Source organism: Schistocerca cancellata, chromosome 6, assembly GCF_023864275.1.
Source record: "Schistocerca cancellata isolate TAMUIC-IGC-003103 chromosome 6, iqSchCanc2.1, whole genome shotgun sequence".
In the NCBI taxonomy this organism is placed as follows: Eukaryota; Metazoa; Arthropoda; class Insecta; order Orthoptera; family Acrididae; genus Schistocerca; species Schistocerca cancellata.
Genome location: NC_064631.1, coordinates 368,241,350 through 368,266,525, shown reverse-complemented (window position 1 = coordinate 368,266,525; position 25,176 = coordinate 368,241,350). Strand labels below are relative to the sequence as shown.

The following is a 25,176-nucleotide window of genomic DNA, read 5'->3' as shown; positions in this document are numbered from 1 at the left end:
GTAACGGAAAGACCACTAATTAGGAAAACTATAATATCTTTATTCAAATGATAGTGGGAAGCAACCTGTTAGTGGATTCTAATTAACTTTCATTTTAAATAGTAATGTATTTAACTGAGAAAGACTTAACCTATATCCAATTAATAATTCTGCATTGAATAGTAATAACGTTATAAAGACCATTCAGTTTGTGTAAGCCCTGAAAGTAATAGTGTGTTTCGGTATCTGTTATAATTTTGCAAATAGTTTGTGCTGCTCCAGATGTTAGCTTCAATCTTAACGTAAACATATGTATGTGTCAGAGTTCATTGCACTCGCGTGTGGCCAAGTATAGGTTGTGTTTACCCATTAAAGTTACTAATAACTATTTTCTTGAATGAGAATGTTAATCATTCTCTTGCCTAGTTAGGCTGGCGACCGTTTTCTTTATCAGTTAAACAGTGCAGATAGGCAAAATTTTGTTTGTTACTGTTCAAATATTTACGTAATTCTGACTTTCATTTCCGATAAGCCATTTCCGTTAGGTACAACACGGTCAACCTAGCAAAATTCCTCTCAGAGGGTAACACTGTTCTGTTGCTTTATACCAGTATTACTCTAACAAAATAATTCTGTTTGCAAACTGCCTCCAGATTCGAGGTTATGGTGTAGCAGTAGCAGTCGGCAGTGTTATAGCTGCCATAGGTGAAACAGATATCAACTGCGTTTTTTTTAAAATAGGAACCCCCATTTTTATTACATATTCGTGTAGTACGTAAAGAAATATGAATGTTTTAGTTGAACCACTTTTTTCGCTTTGTGACAGATGGCGCTGTAATAGTCACAAACGTATAAGTACGTGGTATCACGTAACATTCCGCCAGAGCGGACGGTATTTGCTTCGTGATACATTACCCGTGTTAAAACAGATCGCTTACCAATGGCGGAAAAGGTCGATATTGTGATCAAAATGCCCAACGGGCGTGTGCTATGTATGCTGCTCGGTATCCTGGACGACATCATCCAAGTGTCCGGACCGTTCGCCGGATATTTACGTTATTTAAGGAAACAAGAAGTGTTCAGCCACATGTGAAACGTCAACCACGACCTGCAACAAATGATGATGCCCAAGTAGGTGTTTTACCTGCTGTCGCGGGTAATCCGCACATCAATAGCAGACAAATTTCGCCAGAATCGGGAATCTCAAAAACGTCGGTGTTGAGAATGCTACATCAACAGGAATTGCATGGCGACGACTTTGAACGTCGTGTACAGTTCTGCCACTGGGCATAAGAGAAATTACGGGACGATGACAGATTTTTTGCACGCGTTCTATTTAGCGACGAAGCGTCATTCACCAACAGCGGTAACGTAAACCGGCATAATACGCACTATTGGGATAACGGAAAATCCACGATGGCTGAGACAAGTGGAACATCAGCGACCTTGGCGGGTTAATATATGGTGCGGCATTATGGGACAAAGGATAATTGGCCCCCATTTTATCGATGGCAATCTAAATGGTGCAATGTATGCTGATTTCCTACGTAATGTTCTACCGGTGTTACTACAAGATGTTTCACTGCATGACAGAATGGCGATGTACTTCCGGATGTCCAGCACATAGCTCGCGTGCCGTTGAAGCGGTATTGAATAGCATATTTCATGACAGGTGGATCGGTCATCGAAGCACCATACCATGGCCCGCACGTTCACCGGATATGACGTCCCCAGATTTCTTTCTGTGGGGAAAGTTGAAGGATATTTGCTATCGTGATCCACCAACAACGCCTGACAACATGCGTCAGCGCATTGTCAATGCATTTGCATGTGCGGAAGGCGAACTACTCGCTGTTGAGAAGAATTTCGTTACAAGTATTGCCAAATGCATTGAGGTTGACGGACATCATTTTAAGCATTTGTTGCATTAATGTGGTATTTACAGGTAATCACGCCGTAACAGCATGCGTTCTCAAAAATGATAAGTTCACAAAGGTACATGTATCACATTTGAACAACCGAAATAAAATGTTCAAACGTGCCTACGTTCTGTATTTTAATTTAAAAAACCCACCTGTTACCAACTGTTCGCCTAAAATTGTGAGCCATATGTTTGTGACTATTACAGCGTCATCTATCACAAAGCGAAAAAAGTGGTCCAACTAAAACATTCATATTTCTTTTCGTACTATACGAATATGTAATAAAAATGGGGGTTCCTATTTAAAAAAAAACGCAGTTGATATCCGTTTGACCTATGGCAGCGCCATCTAGCGGGCCAACCATAGCGCCATCTGGTTTCCCCCTTCAAGATAGACAAGTTTCGTTCTTTGTAGTTTTTCGTTTGACGCTTATTTCGTGAGATATTTGGCCCGGTCACGGTCATTGGACCATCCTGTATAAACCAAAACATCTTTGAGCATCTCTATGCAATCGTCAGTAGTTGTTCTTTATTCAAAGTTGTAAAATGTAAGCATGTTTAAGTAGTTGCCATTGTAACTCTGTTAGTCCTAAAAATAGTTTTTGTCTGTAGTTGTCATGACCTTTATTTTTTTACATTATTGAGTTACGTAGAAAATTACTGGATGATAGTTGTTTGTCATCTCCAATTATATGATGTTACTTTGTGTCTGGTTGGCGAGTTAATATATCACTTAATCTGTAAACGTAATTTTGGAGTGCGTACTAAGTATAAGTAATTGCAAAAGAGAGTGTTGAAACACTTTTGCAGAGCGAAATTACGTTTAGAGATAAAGTGATTTCTTAATTCGCCAACCAAACTCAAAGTAATATCATTTAACTTCAGAGGACAACCTATCAATATCCATACGTGCGAGTGGCCTACATAACTTGATGGTGTAGAAAAATTCAAGTCATGGCAACTACAGACCAAAACTGCTTTTAGCCCTAATTTCGTTAGAATAATTATTACTCAAAACAGGTTCACATTCTACAGAATTGAGTACAGAACACATACCGACAATGGCACAAACGTGCCAACACAAGTTTCGGTTTATATTTAAAATAGTTGTTTGCATAACATGCGGACCAGATATCCAGTAATTCTTTCTTAATCTTGACCGAGAAAAGATACCGGTATTTGTTTCTCACTTACTTGCAGGATGTTCCACAACACAACTACACATGTAAGCAAAACTTGAGGAGACACGTAACTGTCGCATGACGTGTCACCGCCAAGTAACACAGCGCGATGAAACTTGGACCATACATAGGAAGAACTGTTACGACATAGTACACGAGGTAACTGAAATAAATACGCAATGAGACGAACAAAAATGGCAGTTTTATTTACACACAATAACTACACTTAAATCACCGCTATTTATGGTGGTCTCTTGAACATCACAAAAGTCAGGACATGGTTCTTAATAGGGTGCGTATTCACTATGGACGGCACGAAATGTTCTGCAACGTGCTGTTATACTGGCCACAAGGTTTGTAAGAAGCCCTTGTGGTGGGGCGCTCCATTACTCCAACAGAGCGGTTCACAACTGCTGAATGGTCATTGGTGCATGTAAAAGTGCTGCAAAACGTCTTACCAGAGCATCGCACAGGTGCTCGATTGGATTCGAGGTGTGAGAACGGACAGGCCAGTCCATTCGCCCATTATTGTCCCATTCAAAGAGCTGCTCCAACTGTGGTGTTAGATGCGGTCGCGCATCGTCATCCATAAAAATGAAGTCAGGAGTCGAATACAACTCTGTAAACACGTACATGGGGAAGAAGTAGTGTCACAATAAAGTTGACCAATGAGTGTACCGTCTTCAGTGATTCGGAGGACAATACGCCCATACAACAATATGCCTCCCCACACCATAAACCTGGATCATCAAAGCGATCATGTTCGACAATGTTCCTAGGTGCACTGCTTGTTCCTACATCTCGCCACATGAGGTACACCCAGAATCACTACTCAGACTGAAACTGCTCTCATTCTAGAAGGACAAGGAATCCAACTAATCGTTGGTCCGGTCGTCAAGCTATTGGGACCATCGTAAACGGTGCCGCCGATGTGCGGATGTCAACGGAACAAACAAACCGACCTATGCGGACACCGTGCCGCTGTGGAGCGTGAGATTGCATGCCTTTCAGTCATGTTAAATGTAGTTGCAATTGTACCCGCTTGCCTGTTACACAAAGCAGCGGTCATCTGCTGCAGTAGCGAACCATGGTCGACAATCTCCGGTCCTTCAGGCAGCAGTGCTTGTGGTTCGCAATGCTCCTCATGCACGTGAAACAACGCTCTGGGCTGCATTTGACACACTTCGTCCTTCTTCCAGTTTCCCGGTGATTCCTTCCGGTGTGAACTCATCCGAATGTTGTCTCCGGGTCATTTTATAATCAGGAATACCACTCCAGCGCACCGTAACTGCTCGCTAATTGAAACATATTATCTTGAAATGATAATTAAATCAAGACCCTAAGCTGTCGACAGGCGTTGATTTATATCAACGGGGACAGTTGAAAATGTGTGCCCCGATCGGGACTCGAACCCGGGAACTCCTGCTTACATGCCAGACGCTCTATCCATCTGAGCCTCCGATGGCACAGACCGATTTATCGCTTTTATGCTCCCCGTGAGACTCACATTCCCAACTTGATGTCCACACTCTACATTTGTAGTGCCCCTGCCCACTACAGTCATTACTCGCGGCAGACAATCTTACCGAGTCCCGTAAGAGTTCGGGCAATGTGTGTGCATTTATTTATTATTTATTTATTTTATTTATTTATTGCCAAATTATAGACCTGTTACCTGATGTTTAAAACAGGTTGTACATGTTACAATTTTCGTTTTCCATCTTTTTACAGTTTTCTTTCCTTTTGTTTTATCTACAACATTTACAATGAATGACACTTTTCAAAATAACAATAATTTAAGGTTGAAATATAAATAAAATTTTGTTGTTTTTTGAGAAGAATATAAAAAGAAGATAGGATAGATGAGAGATTTGTTAGTACCATCACCGAGTGTGACTGACGGTGAATACCTCGGAATGGTTTCTTCGAGCCGTTGACCGCCAGTCACACACACACACACACACACACACACACACACACAAATGGTTATTAATAGAGAAATAATGTTGCTTATCCTATTTGTTACTAATCCTATGTATTAACTACTTTAGGTGCCCATCCATGTACAGCATTTGGTGTTTTCTTGGTTAGATTGCCAGCAATTTGCTTATTTACTGTCACATTTCAGCTTCCTCCTCCAGTTCCTCCGAAACAGTGCGGGCCACCAAAGATTATCAAATGCTCCGGCAATGTCAATCATTATTGCCATTATGTGTGCGTATCCGCACAGAAGAAGAAGGTCAATGGCCGGTTAGCCTTAACAATATGAATATGATATTTGTTATTTCGGACAGTTAAACCTGACCGGCCACTGCCATTGTCATTGCCCTCGGAGGCTCAGATGCCATGTAAGCAGGAGATCTCGGGTTCGGATCCCGGTCGGGGCACACATTTTCAACTGTCCCCGTTGATGTATATCAACACCTGTCGACAGATTAGGATCTTGATTCAGTTATCATTTCATTCTAGAGAGCTGCAATGTCACCGATGGTATCTGTTCTTTCGGACATGTCCGAAAGAACAAAATGGTTCAAATGGCTCTGAGCATTATGGGACTGAACTTCTGAGGTCAGCAGTCCCCTAGAACTTCGAACTACTTAAACTTAACTAAACTAAGGACATCACATACATCCATGCCCGAGGCAGGATTCGAACCTACGACCGTAGCGGTTGCGCGGTTCCAGACTGAAGCGCCTAGAACCGCTTGGCCACACCGGCCGGCCCGAAAGAACAGATACCATCTTCAAATACTATCTTTCTCCCTTTCCCGCAACTGTCCCGTGTTGCGAGGCCAGCCCCATTTGGCGCTATAGTCATGTTCACCTCATTCCAGGTGACGCCCATACTTCTGTGCATTCCTGGAACCCCTGGCAACATGCTTCCGTACTTTCATTCATTTCCATACAGTTGTTAACAGGTTATGCTACTTTATGCATTTCCCCCCTAAGTTTTGCGGAGCAGTGTTCTTAGAGAAGGCTGGACAGAGGTTATAATAAAGTTAATTCTCATCGCCGAGAGCAGCCTTCACAAATGTACTGATGCTAGCTTCACAAAAGAGAGGCATCAGCTCAGATACCAAAAAGTTAACACAGAAAATAAAATACAATAAACTGATAACAAAAGAAACAACTGTTACCGACAATCTTCTACAACTGACTACAGTGACACAGAATGGCAGATAACATGCCATGACACTGGTGGTTATATTTTACTTCTACACTGATGTTACTGTGAGTGGATGAATTCACGATATATTAGAGAGATTAAAGAGAGGTGAACGCAAGAGTGACTGATATTGGTGACGAAAGAAGAGGGGTGGTTGTGTCTAGTGACTTCTTAATAAATGGTGAGGCGGATGTCGGTTTGCAGAATCTCGTAGGCCCTTGCAGTATGTATTGGCGCTCGCCGTGTCAATCAGCCAAACCAGTGACATTTAATCGCAGGCGTCATTAAGATTTTTTTTTTTAATCTTATGGGACTTAACTGCTAAGGTGATCAGTCCGTAAGCTTACACACTACTTAACCTAAATTATCCTAAGGACAAACACACACACCCATGCCCGAGGGAGGACTCGAACCTCCGCCGGGACCAGCAGCACAGTCCATGACTGTAGAGCTCGGCTAATCCTGCGCGGCTTGGATCTTCTGTTCAAGGTATTGAACGGTAAAAGTGCATCATGGCCCAAGGCATCACGTGCCAACAGCTGGCGGCGATCTCCGTCGGCGTCTTTCAAGTGCACAGTGTAACTGCAAAGGCTGAAGCTAGGGCAAGCGGGCTGAGGTGGCCGTGCACCGCAAGCAAGCTGCTTGGAAGAGCAGCCGCCACGCTCTGCCTGCCGGGACACAGAATGCAGACTATGTCTTGAGCCCACACAGGTTCCTCACCCTGGCGTGGCCAACCGAAGCAAGCGTGGTCATTTCCCGTGTCACAGTGCCTCCTTGAAGAAGGAACACATCAAATTGCTAGCGGATTTTAAAGGTAGTCACCATTTTGTGGAAAAAAAGTAAATCCTCTCATGACAATCGTGTCAGAAAGCAGACTCATGAATATTGCTTGCCAGTACGTAAATAATCTGGATTGTATTGTATGTTATCCGGGGACCTAGAAACGACGGAGAGGCTCCGCCGCAGCCGAAGTGGTCCACAACCCCACGACGACTACCGCAGTTCACTGCACCCCTCCGCCGTCCCACACCGAACCCAGAGTTACTGTGCGGTTCGACCCTCGCTGGACACCCCCCCCCCCCCAGATGAGTGTAACCCCTGTGTTTGCGAAGCAGAGTAATGGTGGTGTACGCGTACGTGGAGAACTTGTTTGCGATGCAATCGCCGACATAGTGTAACTGAGGCGGAATAAGGGGAACCAGCCCGCATTCGCCGAGGTAAATGGAAAACCGCCTAAAAACCATCCACAGACTGGCCGGTTCACCGGACCTCGACACAAATTCGCCGGGCGGATTCGTGCCGGGGACCAGGCGCTCCTTCCCGCCCAGAAAGCCGTGCGTTAGACCGCACGGCCAACCGGGCGGGCAAGGAATCTGGATACTGTAGTTTCCTTTATCTCCGGCTTTTGTTCTGAGGGAGTAATAAAAGTTTACATACTTGGAAATAAAAGCAAAAGCAAAAATGAAATTTCACCAATTGACCCTATAGAAAGGGTCCAAATTCTGTACGAATATGTATGGAGTTTAAACGAAAGCATTTCGCATTTTAATCAAATTGTTTTAAGTGTTCCCATCAATTTGTTTTTCTGATGTGACAGTATGTTGTTATGTGAAGCATGCATTGTGATTTGTCTGAGATATAAACACACTGACATGTAACTGTTGCGGTTCTAGGCGCTACAGTCTGGAACCGCGCGACCGCGACGGTCGCAGGTTCGAATCATACCTGGGGCATGGATGTTTGTGATGCCCTTAGGTTAGTTAGGTTTAAGTAGTTCGAAGCCTAGGGAACTGATGACCTCAGATGCTAAGTGCCATAGTGCTTGAAGCCATTTGATCCATTTTTTTGAACTGAAAGCACACGACTCGAAAAATCACAGAACTATAGATACTGTGACTCGAAAATAAGTTACCTGACCGAAATCCTGCGAAGCGAAATCAATATACCTGAAAACATTATAGAGTTCTGTGCCGATATTATGCGGACAGAGATTTTTAGGAAGTTCGTCACTGACAATTACTCTCACTTCGAATGTCTGCATCTTTCAATAAGCCGTACTACGTAACTTTGCGGCTGATACGTCATCCAGAGGTAGAATGGAGGACATCACGAAACACATTATGAAACCAATATCATGAAATACGTCCTTATTTGGAGATTTTATTGTGTGTAGAAAAGCCTGTGAGCGTCAATCTAGGCTCTAGGAGTACTAAGAGTTAGGTTTGTAACTGCGGCCGAACAGGAGTGAGAATGCACGTGGTCAAGTCTCATGGATGGTTCCATCGATGGACAGCTTCAGCAGGAATTTTTCGTTTGAGGAAGAGCGTGCTACATGGGAACTTGGTTTAAATGTAGTTGTTTCACCGTACGAAGCAGCATAATTTCGGTCTTCGCTTTTTACGAGTGGGTCCAGTGGGCTTTCAGTGGTCCAAAAAAACAGTACAACCGATAATTTGCTGCCTTTGAACGTCTTATAACAGGCACGTAATTAATCCTGCTAACTACACGATTTAACCCGCACTTTCAGATGTTCCAATAGTTTGACACACCTTCGGAATGCGAACAACACTTTTCTAAGTACTTCAGCCGACTTCGCCTGCAGTGCCGTAGTGTTGTCACAGATGACATCTCCAGTCCAACCGAAGCAGGTTCAAAATGGCTCTGTGCACCATGGGACTTAACAATGAGGTCATCAGTCCCCTAGAACTTAGAACTACTTAAACCTAACTAACCTAAGTACATCACACACATCCATGCCCGAGGTATGATTCGAACCTGCGACCGCAGCGGTCGTGCGGTTCCAAACTGAAGCGCCTAGAACCGCTCGGTCACGGCGGCCGGCTCAACCGAAGCAGGAATAATGTGTGAGATTATCTCAACAGAACATTACGAATCGTCTCAAGAACTCTGACGGAACGCAATTTTTTTCTTTATCCGTGACATAAGCAAGATCGCGATCGCAGTTTCCTGTAACTTCCGCGAAGATGATGAACGAATATGGAACATTCTTGGAGAATGACGTGTTATATAAATAAAGGTACGTGAGAATAAGCAACTGACAGAGCGGCTGCACTGGCAGAGCCGCTACCGAAAGTAATTTATGGACTGGTGAAAGGGGGTGCCGCCCACAGCGGCGCGCAGGAGCCAGCCAGCCAGCCAGCCCGCGGTGTGCGCCGGGGCACCTGCCGCGGTGTTGTGCGTGACTCGGCCTGCAGCCAGAGGATACCCGTGGGAGATTTATGGCCTGTTTGCAGCCCATCTGGCACCGGGGGCCATCAATTTGCAATCACCAGCGCGCAGCTGCGGCCGCCAGCGACTTCTTCCAGCCAAGCCGCCACCGGCGTACAGCCACCCACTGCCGGGGCCGAGCAATCGCGGACAGCACAGGCCGAGCCGAGGCGGCTGCTGGTTTAATACCACGTGTACGCACGCGCACACACACACACCTCTAGCGGCTCTATACAACGTACGTCTAAAACTTCAGAGAATGGTTCTAATTGTTGATGTTGTGACTATCACTTCGAAGACTGGTTTGATGCAGCCCGCCGAAATTGACTACGCCCTGATTCTCTCTGTATGTCTCCTGTCAGCTGATCCCTTCTTTTAGTCGTATTATGTCATACATTTATTTCTTCCACTATTCGACTCAGTACCTCCTCATTAGAATTCAGTCGACCCATATAATCTTCAACATTTTTCTGTAGCACAACATTTCCAAAGTTTCTATTCTCTTCTTATCTGAACTGTGTATGTCCACATTACTTTCCTTACAAGGCTTTGATCCGGCCAAACTCCTTCAGAAAAGACTTGCTAAACACTTAAATTTATATTAGTTGTTGATAAATTTCTATTTTTTCGTGCTATTACCAGTCTGTATTTCATATCCCCACTGCTTCGGCTATCATCAGTTATTTTGGTACCCAAATGCCAAAACTCATCTGCTTATTATTCCTTCAGAAAAGCTGGATTTTATTCTACTATACTCCACTAGCCCTGTTTTACTTTTATTTATGTTCACCTTCTAATCTCTTTTTGAGAAATTGTCCATTCCGTTCAACTGTTCTTTCAAATCTTTTGCTCTGTCTGACAGAATCACAGTATCATCACCGTACATAAGAAAACAGTGTTGCAATTACATTCTGCTAACTTACATTCCACATAGATGAGTAGCACTTCTACTTTCTCTTCGTAGGTGTACATTCTACTCACACAAATCTTCAACTGACGATGGTTGATGGAATGATGGGTGTGCGTTCTACCTATGTTTACATTTGTCCTCTGTCAACGCCAGCACGTGGATGTGTTCCATTACTCCGGGTATCTGCACTATGCGCTGGGAGCGTCAACGTCAGTGTTGTGTTATGTAATTAATAACGTTGTGTTTCAGTGAATGGTACACTGTGATACATTTTAATAGGTCTTTAGGAGAGGAAATGAATTTCCGAATAAAAAATACATAGTGCCATTTAAAAAAGTCATACCATTGTTCACATCTTTGTAAAAAAAAAAAAAGAAACTACAACGAAGGCAATCACGCTGATTAATGTCCTCCTGACGGCTAAAGAACATTTGCTTGAAACATTTTGTAATTTGCATCTGGACAAACAGTTATTTAGGGTGGTCAAGATAAATGGAACACCCTGTATATGCAGACTCAACTGACGAGTGGTTAGCTAGGCTGCCAAGTGATCCAGTTCGAATTGTGGCCTTCGTATAAATTTTCATTCGTTGCTTCAGGCTGCATATATACATCATAAATGTAATAATTCCAGTTCCTGAGAAGACATGTGCTGACAGGTGTGAACATTACCGAACCATCAGTTTCATAAGTCATTGCTGCAAAATACCGACAGGAATCATTTGCAGAAGAATGAAAGAACTGATAGAAACCGATTTCTGGTATGATCAGTTTGGATTCCGGAGAAAGGCAAGAAACGTGAAGCCATACTGACCCTAAAACGTATTTAGAAGATGGCTTGCAATCCTACGTTTATACCACTTGTATTCTTAACTAACAATGTTAACCGGAATACACTCTTTGAAAATCGGACGTCGTATACTTGCCACAAATGTAGCAAAAGCAGTCTGGACAACTCAGACAACTGCGCCTATTTCTCTTTCGTTTATTGAATCACCATATACCGAATTACCGAATCGACGTATATGAAATCTCTTAAATGCATGTTACTGCGACTGCTGGTTAGTAAAACATAGAGCCACACTGACACGAACTGTTCGCTAGCCATCTCCAAACCAGACTAATGGAGGAACAGGAGAAATTGCACAGGAACTAATTTTATAAAACATGTTGAAACCTGCGTGCATGCTGTAGCTCGCGGACGAGCTAAAACTTGTCGCGGAGTAGTCAGAACTTGTCCAAGTCTGCTTGTTTGTTTCTACTACTGCACACTTATCTTTCCACAAGCGCATACAGCAGAATAGTCTTGAATATACACACATACATACACACACTCACACAATTGTACATCAAATAAGGCTCACTGATGCAGTTACATACCAACCCTTGTACAGGTTTTTTATATCGTATAACTTTCAGCTATAACTTTAAATCCAGAAACCCTACGACATTTCTGATTGGAAAATCGGAATCAGCGCCATCTATAACACAACGCGTTATTTTCATCCAGAAGCAAATTCACTGCTGCGAAGTGTTATGAAACATCACAGCTTTCAAGTAAATAAACGATTACTCTAACAAAACGACGATCGCCGGTAGTGTTATTCTCTTGAAATGTCTATTTGCTCATCAAGCTCATCGCAGCTTGGATGAACAGCTCGAAAAAGCATAAGTAATACATTGTAATATCGCTTCCTGATGATGAGGCTTACAAGCTAGCAAATGTGAGAAAGAATTTTCAACAAACTAGCTGCTTCAGCTAATATTATCCTCTACTTACAATGGAGTATTCCATCTTTTTCATACGAGCAGTAATACTGAATTCGATAATCGCGTACTGAGGGGAAAAAGAAGACAGACTTTTGGAGTTGTAGTCCAACACGAGCAACCCAGTCATATAGACTCACATGAATGTCCCACTGCTGATACGGAACCCTAGACCCTCTCATCCCACACGTTGTCTCCTGCGAGCATAAAATGCGATTGCGACTGTGGACGCCACGCGGCCTTGTAGTTTTACTTTATATTGTTTAATCACGTGGTAGAGTATCCCAATGGTATTACTCGACGCATAAAATGACAGCTATTGCTTTTGCATTAAACTACCACATCAGAAAATACTCAAGAGCTATACTTAGACACTTGATAGACGCAAACTAACCGAAGAAAGCCTACTTACAAAGTTTTAAGAACCAGCTTTGAGTGATGACTCTAGGAATATACAACCAACTACGTATCGCTCCCGTTGCGAGCATAAGGACAAGGTTAGATTAATCACAGCGTGCTCAGAGGCAGTTAAACAGTCATTCCTACAGCGCTCCGTACGTTAATGGAACGGTAAAAAGCCCTAACAACTGGTACAGTGGGACGTACTCTCCGCCACGCACTTTACTGTCGCTTGCAGTGTATAGCTGTAGTTGTAGATGTAGATATGAGTGTTTTTGAATTCACGATGCATAATCATATTATTGGGTACATAATATTTCACAATAATTTTCATTTTAATAAAGTATATGGCGGACCAAGCAATGTTAGGGCACACGGCACAATTAGCATCACTTCAGTTTCCATTGTTGATGAAATAACTGACATGTGGCTGTAACAGTTTCGTCTAAATGGCGTACGACTAAATGAAAAATTGTAGGGCACACATCGGAAGGCAGAAAGTTTAATTTACTTACCTGGCCTGTCGTGCCGTCACTTCGCTCCATCTAATCAGTAAAACACAGCCGCGTCTCTTAATGCTCTCTACTCACCTGGAACACAAGAAAAAAACATCTACATAACGGGAAACTACGACAGATGCGAAACAAAAGCAATTGACACTTTCTAAACGGAGATAAAATCTTAAACAAAAAAAAAAAAAAATTAAAAACATGAGAAAAAGGGAGGAAAGACGAGAGTAAAATGCGAAAGTGGACTTGGAATAAATAAGAAATTTGTAACGATACGAGAAAAAAAATCAAGAAACAGCTACCATAATTTTACAGTCACTTAACTGCTATAGGCCTATGTAGGAAAAGACTCTCAAAGGAACTAGATCTAACTTTATCGACGAAAAATCGCCGAATTGGCTAATATAAATTCATAGAAACTCAAAAGTAAATAACATCTGTGAATAGACCAATCAAGATACAACAAAATTCTGAACCTTTACTCACAAAAATGATCTTATTGTAAAAATAGCCAGAAAAGTCACATGATACACAGAAAAATGTAAGAAGAAACACAACGGAAATATGAAGAGATGCTGGGAGAAAAAGAACTAACGTGCTGAGTAAGTTCAAATGTGGTTCTCACTTGTGCACAACGAATCCATTAAACGCTCAAAAATAAATTTGAAACGAGGGGTTGTATGCATCACGCTAAGATTTTCTGACACGTTTCTGACGGGCTCTCCACACAGGGAGAACTTGAGTAGGTGTCTCACAAATCGCGGAAGCAATTGACGTAACCTGGCCTGTTTCTTGAGCTAACAATCACGCGCATTGGGGAACCTCCCTTGGGTAATTTTAGTTGCAGTCTTATCTTTGGTGCGTGTGGATTCACAATCGTGCTATGTCTCTTTTCACAGTCAGCAAGAAACGTGTGTGTGTTCTTTAGCTCTGATTTGAATTTTGTCTAAAATGCTCTTGTGTGGTCTTCTTGCTTTCAGTAATGCCATTATTAGTGAAAAAATGCAATGTTTTCCTTATGTATTCTTCTTCTTTCATTACACACAAAGAACTCTCTTTCCACCTTGATGGTAGCTTAGCTTTATATTTATATCTTTGAGCGTTTTTTCGTCATCTTGGTGAGCCTTGTAACTTCGTTTATGGTTTTCATAGCCTTCTGATCTATAACTGACTTTTCAGTTAGTAAATAAGTGACTGAAACGGTAGGACTTATTTCATAAAATTGCAATACAGTCGCAGTCCTCAGAAACATTCCATACAACTTGAACAAATTTGAGTTTAAATTTGCTATATTGTCGTAAGAAAGTTGAAGACGAACGGAAGAGATGTTGCGAGCTTTGAAACAAGTACGGGATAAGAGCCGGGTGTGAACTTGGTCAATTTTGTTTATATCGCGATTTATATAAGTATAATATGCACCCAGCGACTTTTTTTAATTTTTCATTCGATGTATTCTACGATTTACTAATCCTCAAGCCACTACAGGTTCATCATCAGATGGAGGTGTAACGAGAACATTATCTGGACGATGTGCAGCTAGGGTCACGGTACTGCTGGAAGTAACGGAAATTTTATCAAAGAAAAAGATCGTTATATGCTTTGACAGAAAAACTTACGTCTCACAAATACTGACGTTTTTGTAGAGTGTTTCAAAAACTACAGTGTCAGTGAATATGGTCGTCAGGCATGCCCTGGGATGCTGGTGTTACTCCAGGCATGCTACTGCGCGTTTAGTCACTCATGACGGCGCAGGCGGCATTGTGCGAACGCGTCAGTGGGCGCAAAACACAGGGCACAGGGCGGAGGACGGGTTTTCACTCGGATTCCACCCGTGCCTCGGAAGGCAGGCGAACTAGCGACGCATTGTTTACTGACAGAGGCCATCCCTAAACAGATTGGCGCATGAAAAGACGCCTCTAGGCGGCCCTTTGTGAAAACTGCAACTGACTGAAGTATGTAACTTATTTGCTTAAATAGAAAAACCATAATTAATGTTAGTAGCGAGAAGATAAAAAATGTAGTACTCAAGTGTTTTTTTTCTAATAGTTAATGATTAACACATGCCAGTCACGATGTCACATACAAATAATTAGACCAAAAATCTTTGTTGTTTATGTATCACGATTTCAATTTCGACAATTTGTCATCGTCAAGTAGTCTGGAGCCAATCAGTGGTCCCCCAAAAAATTACACAAAGCTTACAAATTCGACGATAAAAAAGAATTGCTTCCAGACCACCTGATGATGCCAAAATGTCGAGTCGTTGTGCAACTGATTCATACGAAAGTTGCACAACGATTCGGATTCACGGTATCCAGTTTTATAGCACTACACGATAAGCTTGTTGATACGAAAAAGCGTATGGGGCCTGAAAATGAGAACATGAATTGCCGAAACTGGTAGCGTTCGAAATAAAATAAAATAACCTAAAGCATACGGCTGTTGGTAAGATTTATTGAATTGAGAAGTACGTACCAGACGATGCCCCTGGCCATAATGGACCAACAGAGAGTAAAATTCGGAGGCGAAGGTATTACGGTGTAGTTGTGTTTTTCATGGAGGGGGCTTGCACCCCTTGTTGTTTTGCGTGGCACTATCACAGCAGAGGCCTACATTGATGTTTTAAGCACCTTCTTGCTTCCCACTGTTGAAGAGCAATTCGGGGATGGCTATTGCATCTTTCAATACGATCGAGCACCTGTTCATAATGCACGGCCTGTGGCGGAGTGGCTACACGTAAATAACATCCCTGTAATGGATCGACCTGAATCCTATAGAACACCTCTGAGATGTTTTGAAACGCCGATTTCGTGTCAGGCCTCACCGACCGACATTGATACCCCTCCTCAGTGCAGCACTCCGTGAAGAATGGGCAGCCATTCCCCAAGAAATCTTCAGCACGTGATTGAACGTATGCCTGCGAGAGTGGAAGCTGTCATCAAGGCTAAGGGGTGGGCCAACACCATATTGGATTCCAGCATTACCGATGGATTTTCAGCCAGGTGTCCGGATACTTTTGATCACATAGTGTATTAGAAGCTGCCAAACTGCAAATTTAATAACTAACAACTTTATCTTTTACATATGTTATGCCATCTTTGCGCGTAGTTTTAGCAATGCGCTACTTTCTTAGACCAAATTTTCTGGAGTAAGTATTAGTATTTCTCAGACGGAACCTTGTAATTGCACGAACGCGTCCACCAGTTGTACAGAAATATAATGTATTGTAATGAAATGATGGGGTGATGGCACCAGTTGTACAGAAATATAATGTATTGTAATGAAATGATGGACTAATGGACAACATTAATATGTAATTTTTTCAGCTTTGTATTTTTTCTCTTTTGTGCCAATGTCTTCATGTCAAAGGAGTTCTTACACTCAGCATCACCAATTGTTCTGTTGAGTGTACTCCTAGCTCTGTCTTCCCATACAGTTTCTAGCTCCGACTGTTCTTTCTTGCACCATCAAAGCTCTTCCTTGATGTATTAACACATATCCTATCATCTTGTACCTTCTGCTTGCATTTTCCTCGCCGATTCTGCGACAACTTCGTCTTTTCTCATCAGTTTATTCAATTTTCCATATCCTTCTGCAACACTGTCTCCTTTTTTAGGGTTTTCCCACACTCCTCGTTTCACTGTCATACAGTGCTTCGTTTGGATTCTGCACGGACTGTACACAGCAGTTTAATACCACGGTAGTCCTTATCAATAGGCCATTGCCGATACCTTTCCCTTTCCCATAATTAAATTTAGATAAAGTAATTCTTATACTGCCTAGTTATTTATTGGCTGTCTTATTTATACATGGTATCCATGATAAAGAATGAAACAACGCATTATCCGTATGTTAACTGCGTTCTCTGATAACTCAACGAAATGTTCTGAAGATGTTCGACACAACGGCCTTCTGAAGTTGCCAGCAGAGCGAGGGATGAAGTTTCAGTTCGTGCAAGGTCTTTATGTTCCACATTGTAATAAACATGGTGTCCAGTTTTGTGACTGGGATGATGTTCACAGACGTATCTTTCCACATGGTTTGTCCTTGCCAGATAGCACTATTTGGTCATCTAGTTGCAGGTGGTTTGCTAGTTGTATATTCGGTACGTCGATGTCTGTGAGGAAGGTGCTCAGCTGTGTTGATCATTATTTTACCAGGTTGATTGCATCCGATTTCTTTATTAACCACTAGCGACCTGCCCCGGTTTCGCAGAGTAGCTCTATATCTACGGCCTTGTCTGGCGCGGCGGTAACAGATTATACAGGATAGTCAGAGGCTGCCTGAAAACCTTGTAAGGGTGTTGCAGGGAAGGTTGTGGTAAGAAATAATTGTTGCGAAAAACAATCGCGAGTCAATTAGCATTGAAATTAGCCAATCAGGCCGTTGCGCACGCAAATGCAAGCGGTTCGACATATACAATTAGTGTCAGTTGTTCTCATAGGATAGATGATAGCACACGAGACTACTCAGGCTTTAGCTCGTGTTCGATGCTTACTACCGTCGTATGTCCAATTTTTCTGTCGCTCTCTCGTTTGTTTTAGGAAACCAGACGATGCGCAAGTTTGGCGACACCGTCTCTTGTGGGCCGCTTGAATTCGCGCTCACAACGGCCTGATTTGCTAACTTCAGTCCCAATTGGCTCGGAAACGGCGCATTGTATCGGATTCTTTCTTAATAATTATTTCTCAGCACAACCTACCATGAAATACCCTTATAAGTTTTCCAAACCATTTCTGACAACCCTACCTCGTAAAAACCGTATCATAAGTCCTACAGCAGTTTCTGAGATTAGCTTTCACATACAAACAGAAAAATATGGAGGGGGACTTTTAACTTAGTCAAATGTATAGATAATGCTACAGTTGTAGTAAAAGTTGATGAATTTTTGCTGTTCTACAACATTGAGAGTATTGGATCTGTATGGACCAAAGTATCTGACTAACTCACGTTACAACTCGAAAATCTACTGAATTAATTTGGTTAGATATCATGTCTTTTTAAATATTCTGTCATTGCTGGAGCCCCTTTTCTTTATCTTCGTACTGCTCAACGGGGATTATGTAACAAATTCATTCGCTCTATTTTCCTTGTCGTTTTCTTTCTCTGTGTTGCCTCTGTGTTAGCTACTTCTTTTTTCTGTCACAGTTGTTCTCGTTTTTCCTGTTCTTTATTTCTCCTGTATCAGTAGCCTAAATTAAGTATCTTGATTCTAAACGAATTTCTAACTGTTGTTTCTGATTCTTTCCAGCTGTTTTCTTATTTGCATGATAAAGGCTATTGCCGACTTTTTCTTCCATAAATACACGAAAATTTATTTTGTAAGCCTGTCGTCTTATCTCTTGGTAGAGGAGAGCAAATAAGAGTTGCCATCAGATTCAGTATTCCAGATCATTACTACTATTACTGTTATTATTATTATTTTGTGACAACTTTTTTGGTTTTGGAAAATAATGTCTCCATGTTTTATTATTCTGTTTTGACTGCTGACAGTAAGTTATATTTGCGTTATACCGTGTTCTAAGGAAGGTAAACGAAGTGGTTCATGGTGTGGGTTCCTGTAGTCATGTCCTAGTTCATGAACCACGGGCAACGTATGAGTGGCCAAGTAAGTGGTCCCGACAGTCGGGATACCAGTTACTTTGGAATAAGGCTGGGCATCTCGGACATATTCTGAGTCGTGGTCACCTTTGTGCTCATACGGCAAAGACTACCAAATCCACCGGTTAGTCCCTCAGCCGTTAGGGGTAAAACCCAATGGGACTCGGGGCAAGTAAGGCTAGCAACCTGCTTCCCTGGTACTTTAAATATGATGCTGGCAACAATCAGAGCAAAATGCCTCGGACCTTTGGAGGTGACGGAGTCCCACTTCTAACTGACAAACCAGGGACTCCTAAGATACGACTTGGCAAACAAATGGTAATGAGATGGGGAGCTATTAATATCAATGGGGGCTACTCTGGGAAGAAGGTAGAGCTGGCAGAGGCTGCAAGTAAGATGGGGCCGGACGTTTTAGCTGTTAGTGACATTCGGGTAAGGGGTGAGAAAGAAGAGGAAGTGGGAGAATACAAGGTCTACCTGTCAGGAGTCAAAGCAGGAATAGCACAATGGGGTGTAGGGCTTTACATCAGGAAAGAAATGGAACCCAGCGTAGTTGCAATAAGGTATGTAAACGAACGACTGATGTGGATAGATTTGACAGTGTCTAGCAAGAAAATTAGGATTGTGTCAGTATATTCGCATTGTGAAGGGACAGAGCAAGATAAGATGGATAGTTTTTATGAGGCACTCAGTGATGTAGTTGTTAGAGTAAAGGACAAGGACAGTGTTCTGCTCATGGGTGATTTTAACGCCAGGATTGGAAATCGAACAGAAGGGTATGAAAAGGTTATGGGTAAATTTGGAGAGGATATGGAGGCCAACAGGAACGGGAAACAACTCTTGGATTTCTGTGCCAGTATGGGCTTAGTAATCACAAACTCCTTTTTTAAACATAAGAACATTCACCGGTATACTTGGGAAGGCAGGGGAACCAGATCTGTCATTGACTATATAATAACAGATCAGGAATTCAGGAAGGCTGTGAGGGACACACGTGTATTCAGGGGATTCTTTGATGACACTGATCATTATTTGATCTGCATTGAAATTGGGATTGTGAGGCCGAAAGTGCAGGAGGTCAGGTCCATATGTAGGAGGATAAGAGTGGAGAAACTTCAGGATAAGGAAATCAGGCACAAGTACATAACAGCGATCTCAGAAAGGTACTAGTTAGTTGAATGTAGTCAATTACAGTCATTGGAAAAGGAATGGACAAGGTACAGGGATACAGTACTAGAAGTGGCTAAAGAATGTCTTGGAACAGTAGTGTGTAAAAGTAGGATGAAGCAAACAGCTTGGTGGAATGATGCAGTCAAGGCAGCCTGTAAAAGGAAAAAGAAGGCGTATCAAAAATGGCTACATACCAGAACCCAGGTAGACAGACAAATTTATGTTGAAGAAAGAAACAAAGCCAAACAGATAATTGCAGCATCCAAGAAGAAATCGTGGGAAGACTTTGGAAACAGGTTGGAGACTATGGGTCAAGCTGCTGGAAAACCATTCTGGAGTGTAATTAGCAGTCTTCGAAAGGGAGGTAAGAAGGAAATGACAAGTATTTTGGACAGGTCAGGAAAACTGCTGGTGAATCCTGTGGATGCCTTGGGCAGATGGAGGGAATATTTTGAAGAGTTGCTCAATATAGGTGAAAATGCGATCAGTAATGTTTCAGATTTCGAGGTAGATTGGGATAGGAATGATGATGGAAATAGGATCACATTTGAGGAAGTGGAAAAAATGGTCAGTAGATTGCAGTGCAATAAAGCGGCTGGGGTGGATGAAATTAAGTCGGAACTCATCAAATACAGTGGAATGTCAGGTCTTAAATGGCTACACAGGATAATTGAAATGGCCTGGGAGTCGGGACAGGTTCCATCAGACTGGACAAAAGCAGTAATCACACCAATCTTTAAACATGGAAACAGAAAAGATTGTAACAACTACAGAGGTATCTCTTTAATCAGCGTTGTGGGTAAAATCTTCTCAGGTATTGTTGAAAGGAAAGTGCGAGTATTAGTTGAGGACCAATTGGATGAAAATCAGTGTGGGTTTAGGCCTCTTAGAGGTTGTCAGGACCAGATCTTTAGTCTACGGCAAATAATGGAGAAGTGTTATGAGTGGAACAGGGAACTGTATCTATGCTTTATAGATCTGGAAAAGGCATATGACCGGGTTCCTAGGAGGAAGTTATTGTCTGTTCTACAAGATTATGGAATAGGAGGCAAACTTTTGCAAGCAATTAAAGGTCTTTACATGGATAGTCAGGCAGCAGTTAGAGTTGACGGTAAATTGAGTTCATGGTTCAGAGTAGTTTCAGGGGTAAGACAAGGCTGCAACCTGTCTCCACTGTTGTTCATATTATTTATGGATCATATGTTGAAAACAATAGACTGGCTGGGTGAGATTAAGATATGTGAACACAAAATAAGCAGTCTTGCATATGCGGATGACTTAGTTGTGATGGCAGATTCGATTGAAAGTTTGCAAAGTAATATTTCAGAGCTAGATCACAAATGTAAGGACTATGGTATGAAGATTAGCATCTCCAAAACGAAAGTAATGTCAGTGGGAAAGAAATATAAACAGATTGAGTGCCAAATAGGAGGAACAAAGTTAGATCAGGTGGACGGTTTCAAGTACTTAGGATGCAATTCTCACAGGACGGCAACATAGTGAAAGAACTGGAAGCGAGGTGTAGCAAAGCTAATGCAGTGAGCGCTCAGCTACGATCTACTCTCTTCTGCAAGAAGGAAGTCAGTACCAAGACTAAGTTATCTGTGCACCGTTCAATCTTTCGACCAACTTTGTTGTATGGGAGCGAAAGCTGGGTGGATTCAGGTTACCTTATCAACAAGGTTGAGGTTACGGATATGAAAGTAGCTAGGATGATTGCAGGTACTAGTAGATGGGAACAATGGCAGGAGGGTGTCCACAATGAGGAAATCAAAGTTAAACTGGGAATGAACTCTATAGATGTAGCAGTCAGGGCGAACAGGCTTAGATGGTGGGGTCATGTTACACGCATGGGAGAAGCAAGGTTACCCAAGAGACTCATGGATTCAGCAGTAGAGGGTAGGAGGAGTCGGGGCAGACCGAGGAGAAGGTACCTGGATTCGGTTAAGAATGATTTTGAAGTAATAGGTTTAACATCAGAAGAGGCACCAATGTTAGCACTGAATAGGGGATCATGGAGGAACTGTATAAGGGGGGCTCTGCTCCAGACTGAACGCTGAAAGGCATAATCAGTCTTAAATGATGATGATGATGATGATGATGATGAGGTAACTGAAAAAAAATTACGTAAATAGACACAACACGTGTGGCTCTTACTTACATGGAATTTGCTACAACAATGTACGAGGGTCGTTCTATATGTAATCCAACACTTTTTCTGAAAGCATATTGTTGTTATTCAAGATTTCAATATACCACCTTATACCCCACTCTTTTGTCTACAAAACCCTATTTTCCAACATAATCTGCTTTCAATGCGGCGGCCGTACGCCACCTTACTGGGAGTGCCTGTATGCCCGCATGGTACCACTCTACTGGTCGACGTCGGATGCAAAGTCTCGCTGCATTAATAACCTCCCCATCATCCACGTCCTGCTTCCCGCAGAGTTCGTCCTTCAATGAGCCAAACAGATGGAATACGGAAGGTGTGAAGTCCGGGCTGTAAGGTGGGCGACGAATAACAGTCCAATGAAGTTTTGTGTGCTCATCTCGAGTACGCAGATTTGTAAGAGATCTTGCATTGTCATGGAGAAGTTGATTTGCATCCGTCGATAACCTCAGATGAGAGTCACCACACCTTCCAACATAGCTGGAGTCACACATGTTTGGGGACGGCCGGCACGCGGACGATTGGTCAGGTTTGCGCGGCGTTGTTGCGAGGAAGACAGACACCTCACACGACGACTCACCGTGCTTTTGTTCATTGCCAGGTCTCCGTAGTCATTCTGCTAACGACTATGAATATCTACGATGCCCTGGTTCCCCGCCAAAAGACGATGACAGCTCTCTGTATGGAACGCACCTCCGTTCAGACGCAATTCTGAAGGCTACGTAGAGCGCTGCCATCTGTCGGAACGTCATGAAACTAAAGGGGTTGAAGCGAGAATATTCCACAGCGTCTGACAATAAATTCTACATTTTTTCGAAGGAAATTTTCCGACAAAAGAATGCTGCATTACTTACTGAACGTGCTTCGTAGCTGCATAAAAAAATCATGAAAAGACGTAAGCGCACGTAATTTTCTTTCAGTTGTCACGTAAGAGTTAAACGAAAAGTTGGTTGCACTGTTACAGCTAGCCCACGTTTCTGACTGGATAATCACGCACAGTGGATGTCCCTGAGGACGCACCCAGGGATAGCACAATCGCGACGCAGAAGCGCCGCGCGACGCGTCCACCGGCGGTACGCCTGTTAGCAGCCTAGTCCGTCACGTGCTGCATCAGTTTGTAAGGCAAGACTCCGTCGCGTTATGCACGGCGGCATCGTTGAGCCGAAAACGCGAGCAGGCAACCATAGGGCAGTGCTAGGAGACGCGACGCAGAGCGGTGTGTGAGTGGCGTGTCCGCGCTCGCGGCGACGCTAATTGGATCGGCGGACAGCGAGTGACACGGCTGAGTGCTCGCCACAGCGCGTTATCCGAGGCCCGTTACCGAGCTGTGTGTCTCCAGAGTGCCGGCCCGTAATGTGGATGCCGCTACTACCCCCCGCTGGTCGTGAACTGTGTAACAGAAGCGGCCCGTCGGGTATATCCTGACACACTACACGGCTCACAGCACACTAAGCGCGGCCAAATTACATCCTCTGAATGTTTCTCCCCATCCTCTTCCATTAAGTACACTGCATGATTCGGAGTATGTAGCCATATATAAGGAGCGTTTTTTAAATACGGACCGTTTTTTGTAGAGACCAGTAGTTCGCGCGCATACCGCGAGGGCGTGCGTCGTGTACCGGCATGCCACGGGAACAACTGTGCTCAGTTCCAGCTCTGTAGCTAACCTGTACGGTTCTGTTCTGTGCTTTAAAAATGTTTAAGACCATCAACTCGCCCGCCGCGTGTGAGGTTCGCTCAGTGATACGGTTTTTGCAAGCAAGGAATCTGCCTGCTGCAGAAATTCATGGACAGATTTGCGAAGTGTACGGTGATACTCTTGGCCATCCGCCGAAACCAGGGAAGCGATTTTCATCAAAATGTCTCCCCGTGTACGGGAATACACATAATGGATGTACGGGTGCAGATTGTAGACAAATGGTTGACGACATATAGAAGTTTGGGTCTGGTGGAGGTCCTTTTCGGATAGTCTAATGGTTAGGCGACCGGTTGCGATAAGCGGGAAATACGGCCCGGCACAAATTTTCGCTATCGTCATTCGATTCTACAGCTGACGGTTGTCCACATTCGCAACTGCGAGGACATTTCACGTATTTCATAAAGGCTGTAGTCGCCGCTATGCCTTTTCCTCCGGACGTGCATGCATGTACAACTGAACAACACAGGCAGTGCAGTATCATATTGTATCGCATTTCTAATTGAAGGCCAAAGGTACTTAATGGTACTCAGATATTTAAAAAAGTCTTGAAGAAATAAGGAATCTTTCGAAAGATCAAAAGACAAACATGACTGGGATTCTTTCAGAAAGCATCGTGCATTTTGATGGGAAATGCCGAATTTATGTGAAATGGAAAACTAAATCGAGTGATTTGATGAAAAGGAAAATGGACAAGTGTCAGACGTTAAATGAAGGTTATTACACTGCTTGCTGACTGATTAGCAAAATAAAAAAAATACTTGAATGTATTATATCTGCGGTTACTTACTTAAGATTCCATTTATTTATTAAGAACTGAAGCTGACCAATAATAATGTGTCAGAAAAATTAAGAAAAATATGAAAATAGAAGTGACGTTCTATTGAACGAAATTAAGGCTATTACGACTAGTTATCTTAGTTGCTGGAGACTACCAGCGCCGGCCGTTGTGGCCGAGCGGTTCTAGGCGCTTCAGTCCGGAATCGCGCTGCTGCTACGGTCGCAGGTTTGAATCCTCTCTCGGGCATGGATGTGTTTGATGTCCTTGGGTTAGTTAGATTTAAGTAGTTCTAAGTCTAGGGGACTGATGACCTCAGATTTTAAGTCCCATAGTGCTTAGAGCCATTTTTGACTACCAGCTTTTATCGTTCAAATGGCTCTAAGCACTATGGGACTTAACATCTGACGTCTTCAGTTCCCTAGACTTTAGAACTACTTAAATCTAACTAACCCAAGGACATCACACACATCCATGCCTGAGACAGGATTCGAACCTGCGACCGTAACAGCAGCGCGGTTCCGGACTGAAGCGCCTAGAACCGCTCTGTCACAGCGGCCGGCCAGCTTTTATGGTCGTGGTCCATGAGACTTGTTTGTTCCTGACATTTCTTGCACAGCTGCGCCGGACATCTTGAGGGGTACGCCTGCTTCCATGGAGCATTACTGGTTCATCGGAAGGCTCGGCGCAGCCAGGATCGTT

At 43.0% G+C, this 25,176-nt stretch overlaps 1 protein-coding gene across 2 annotated transcripts in view; it reads right to left on the bottom strand.

The window, feature by feature from the left end:
* LOC126190824 (FERM domain-containing protein 5-like) overlaps nt 1–13,110 on the bottom strand; it is a 590,824-nt gene extending 577,714 nt beyond the window's left edge. For both annotated transcript variants that reach the window (XM_049931394.1, XM_049931395.1), the window contains exon 1: nt 13,066–13,110. In XM_049931394.1, coding sequence (XP_049787351.1) covers nt 13,066–13,095 — 30 coding nt within the window. In that variant the 5' untranslated portion in view covers nt 13,096–13,110. The remainder of the gene's footprint in view (nt 1–13,065) is intronic.
* Nucleotides 13,111–25,176: the final 12,066 nt, after the last annotated feature.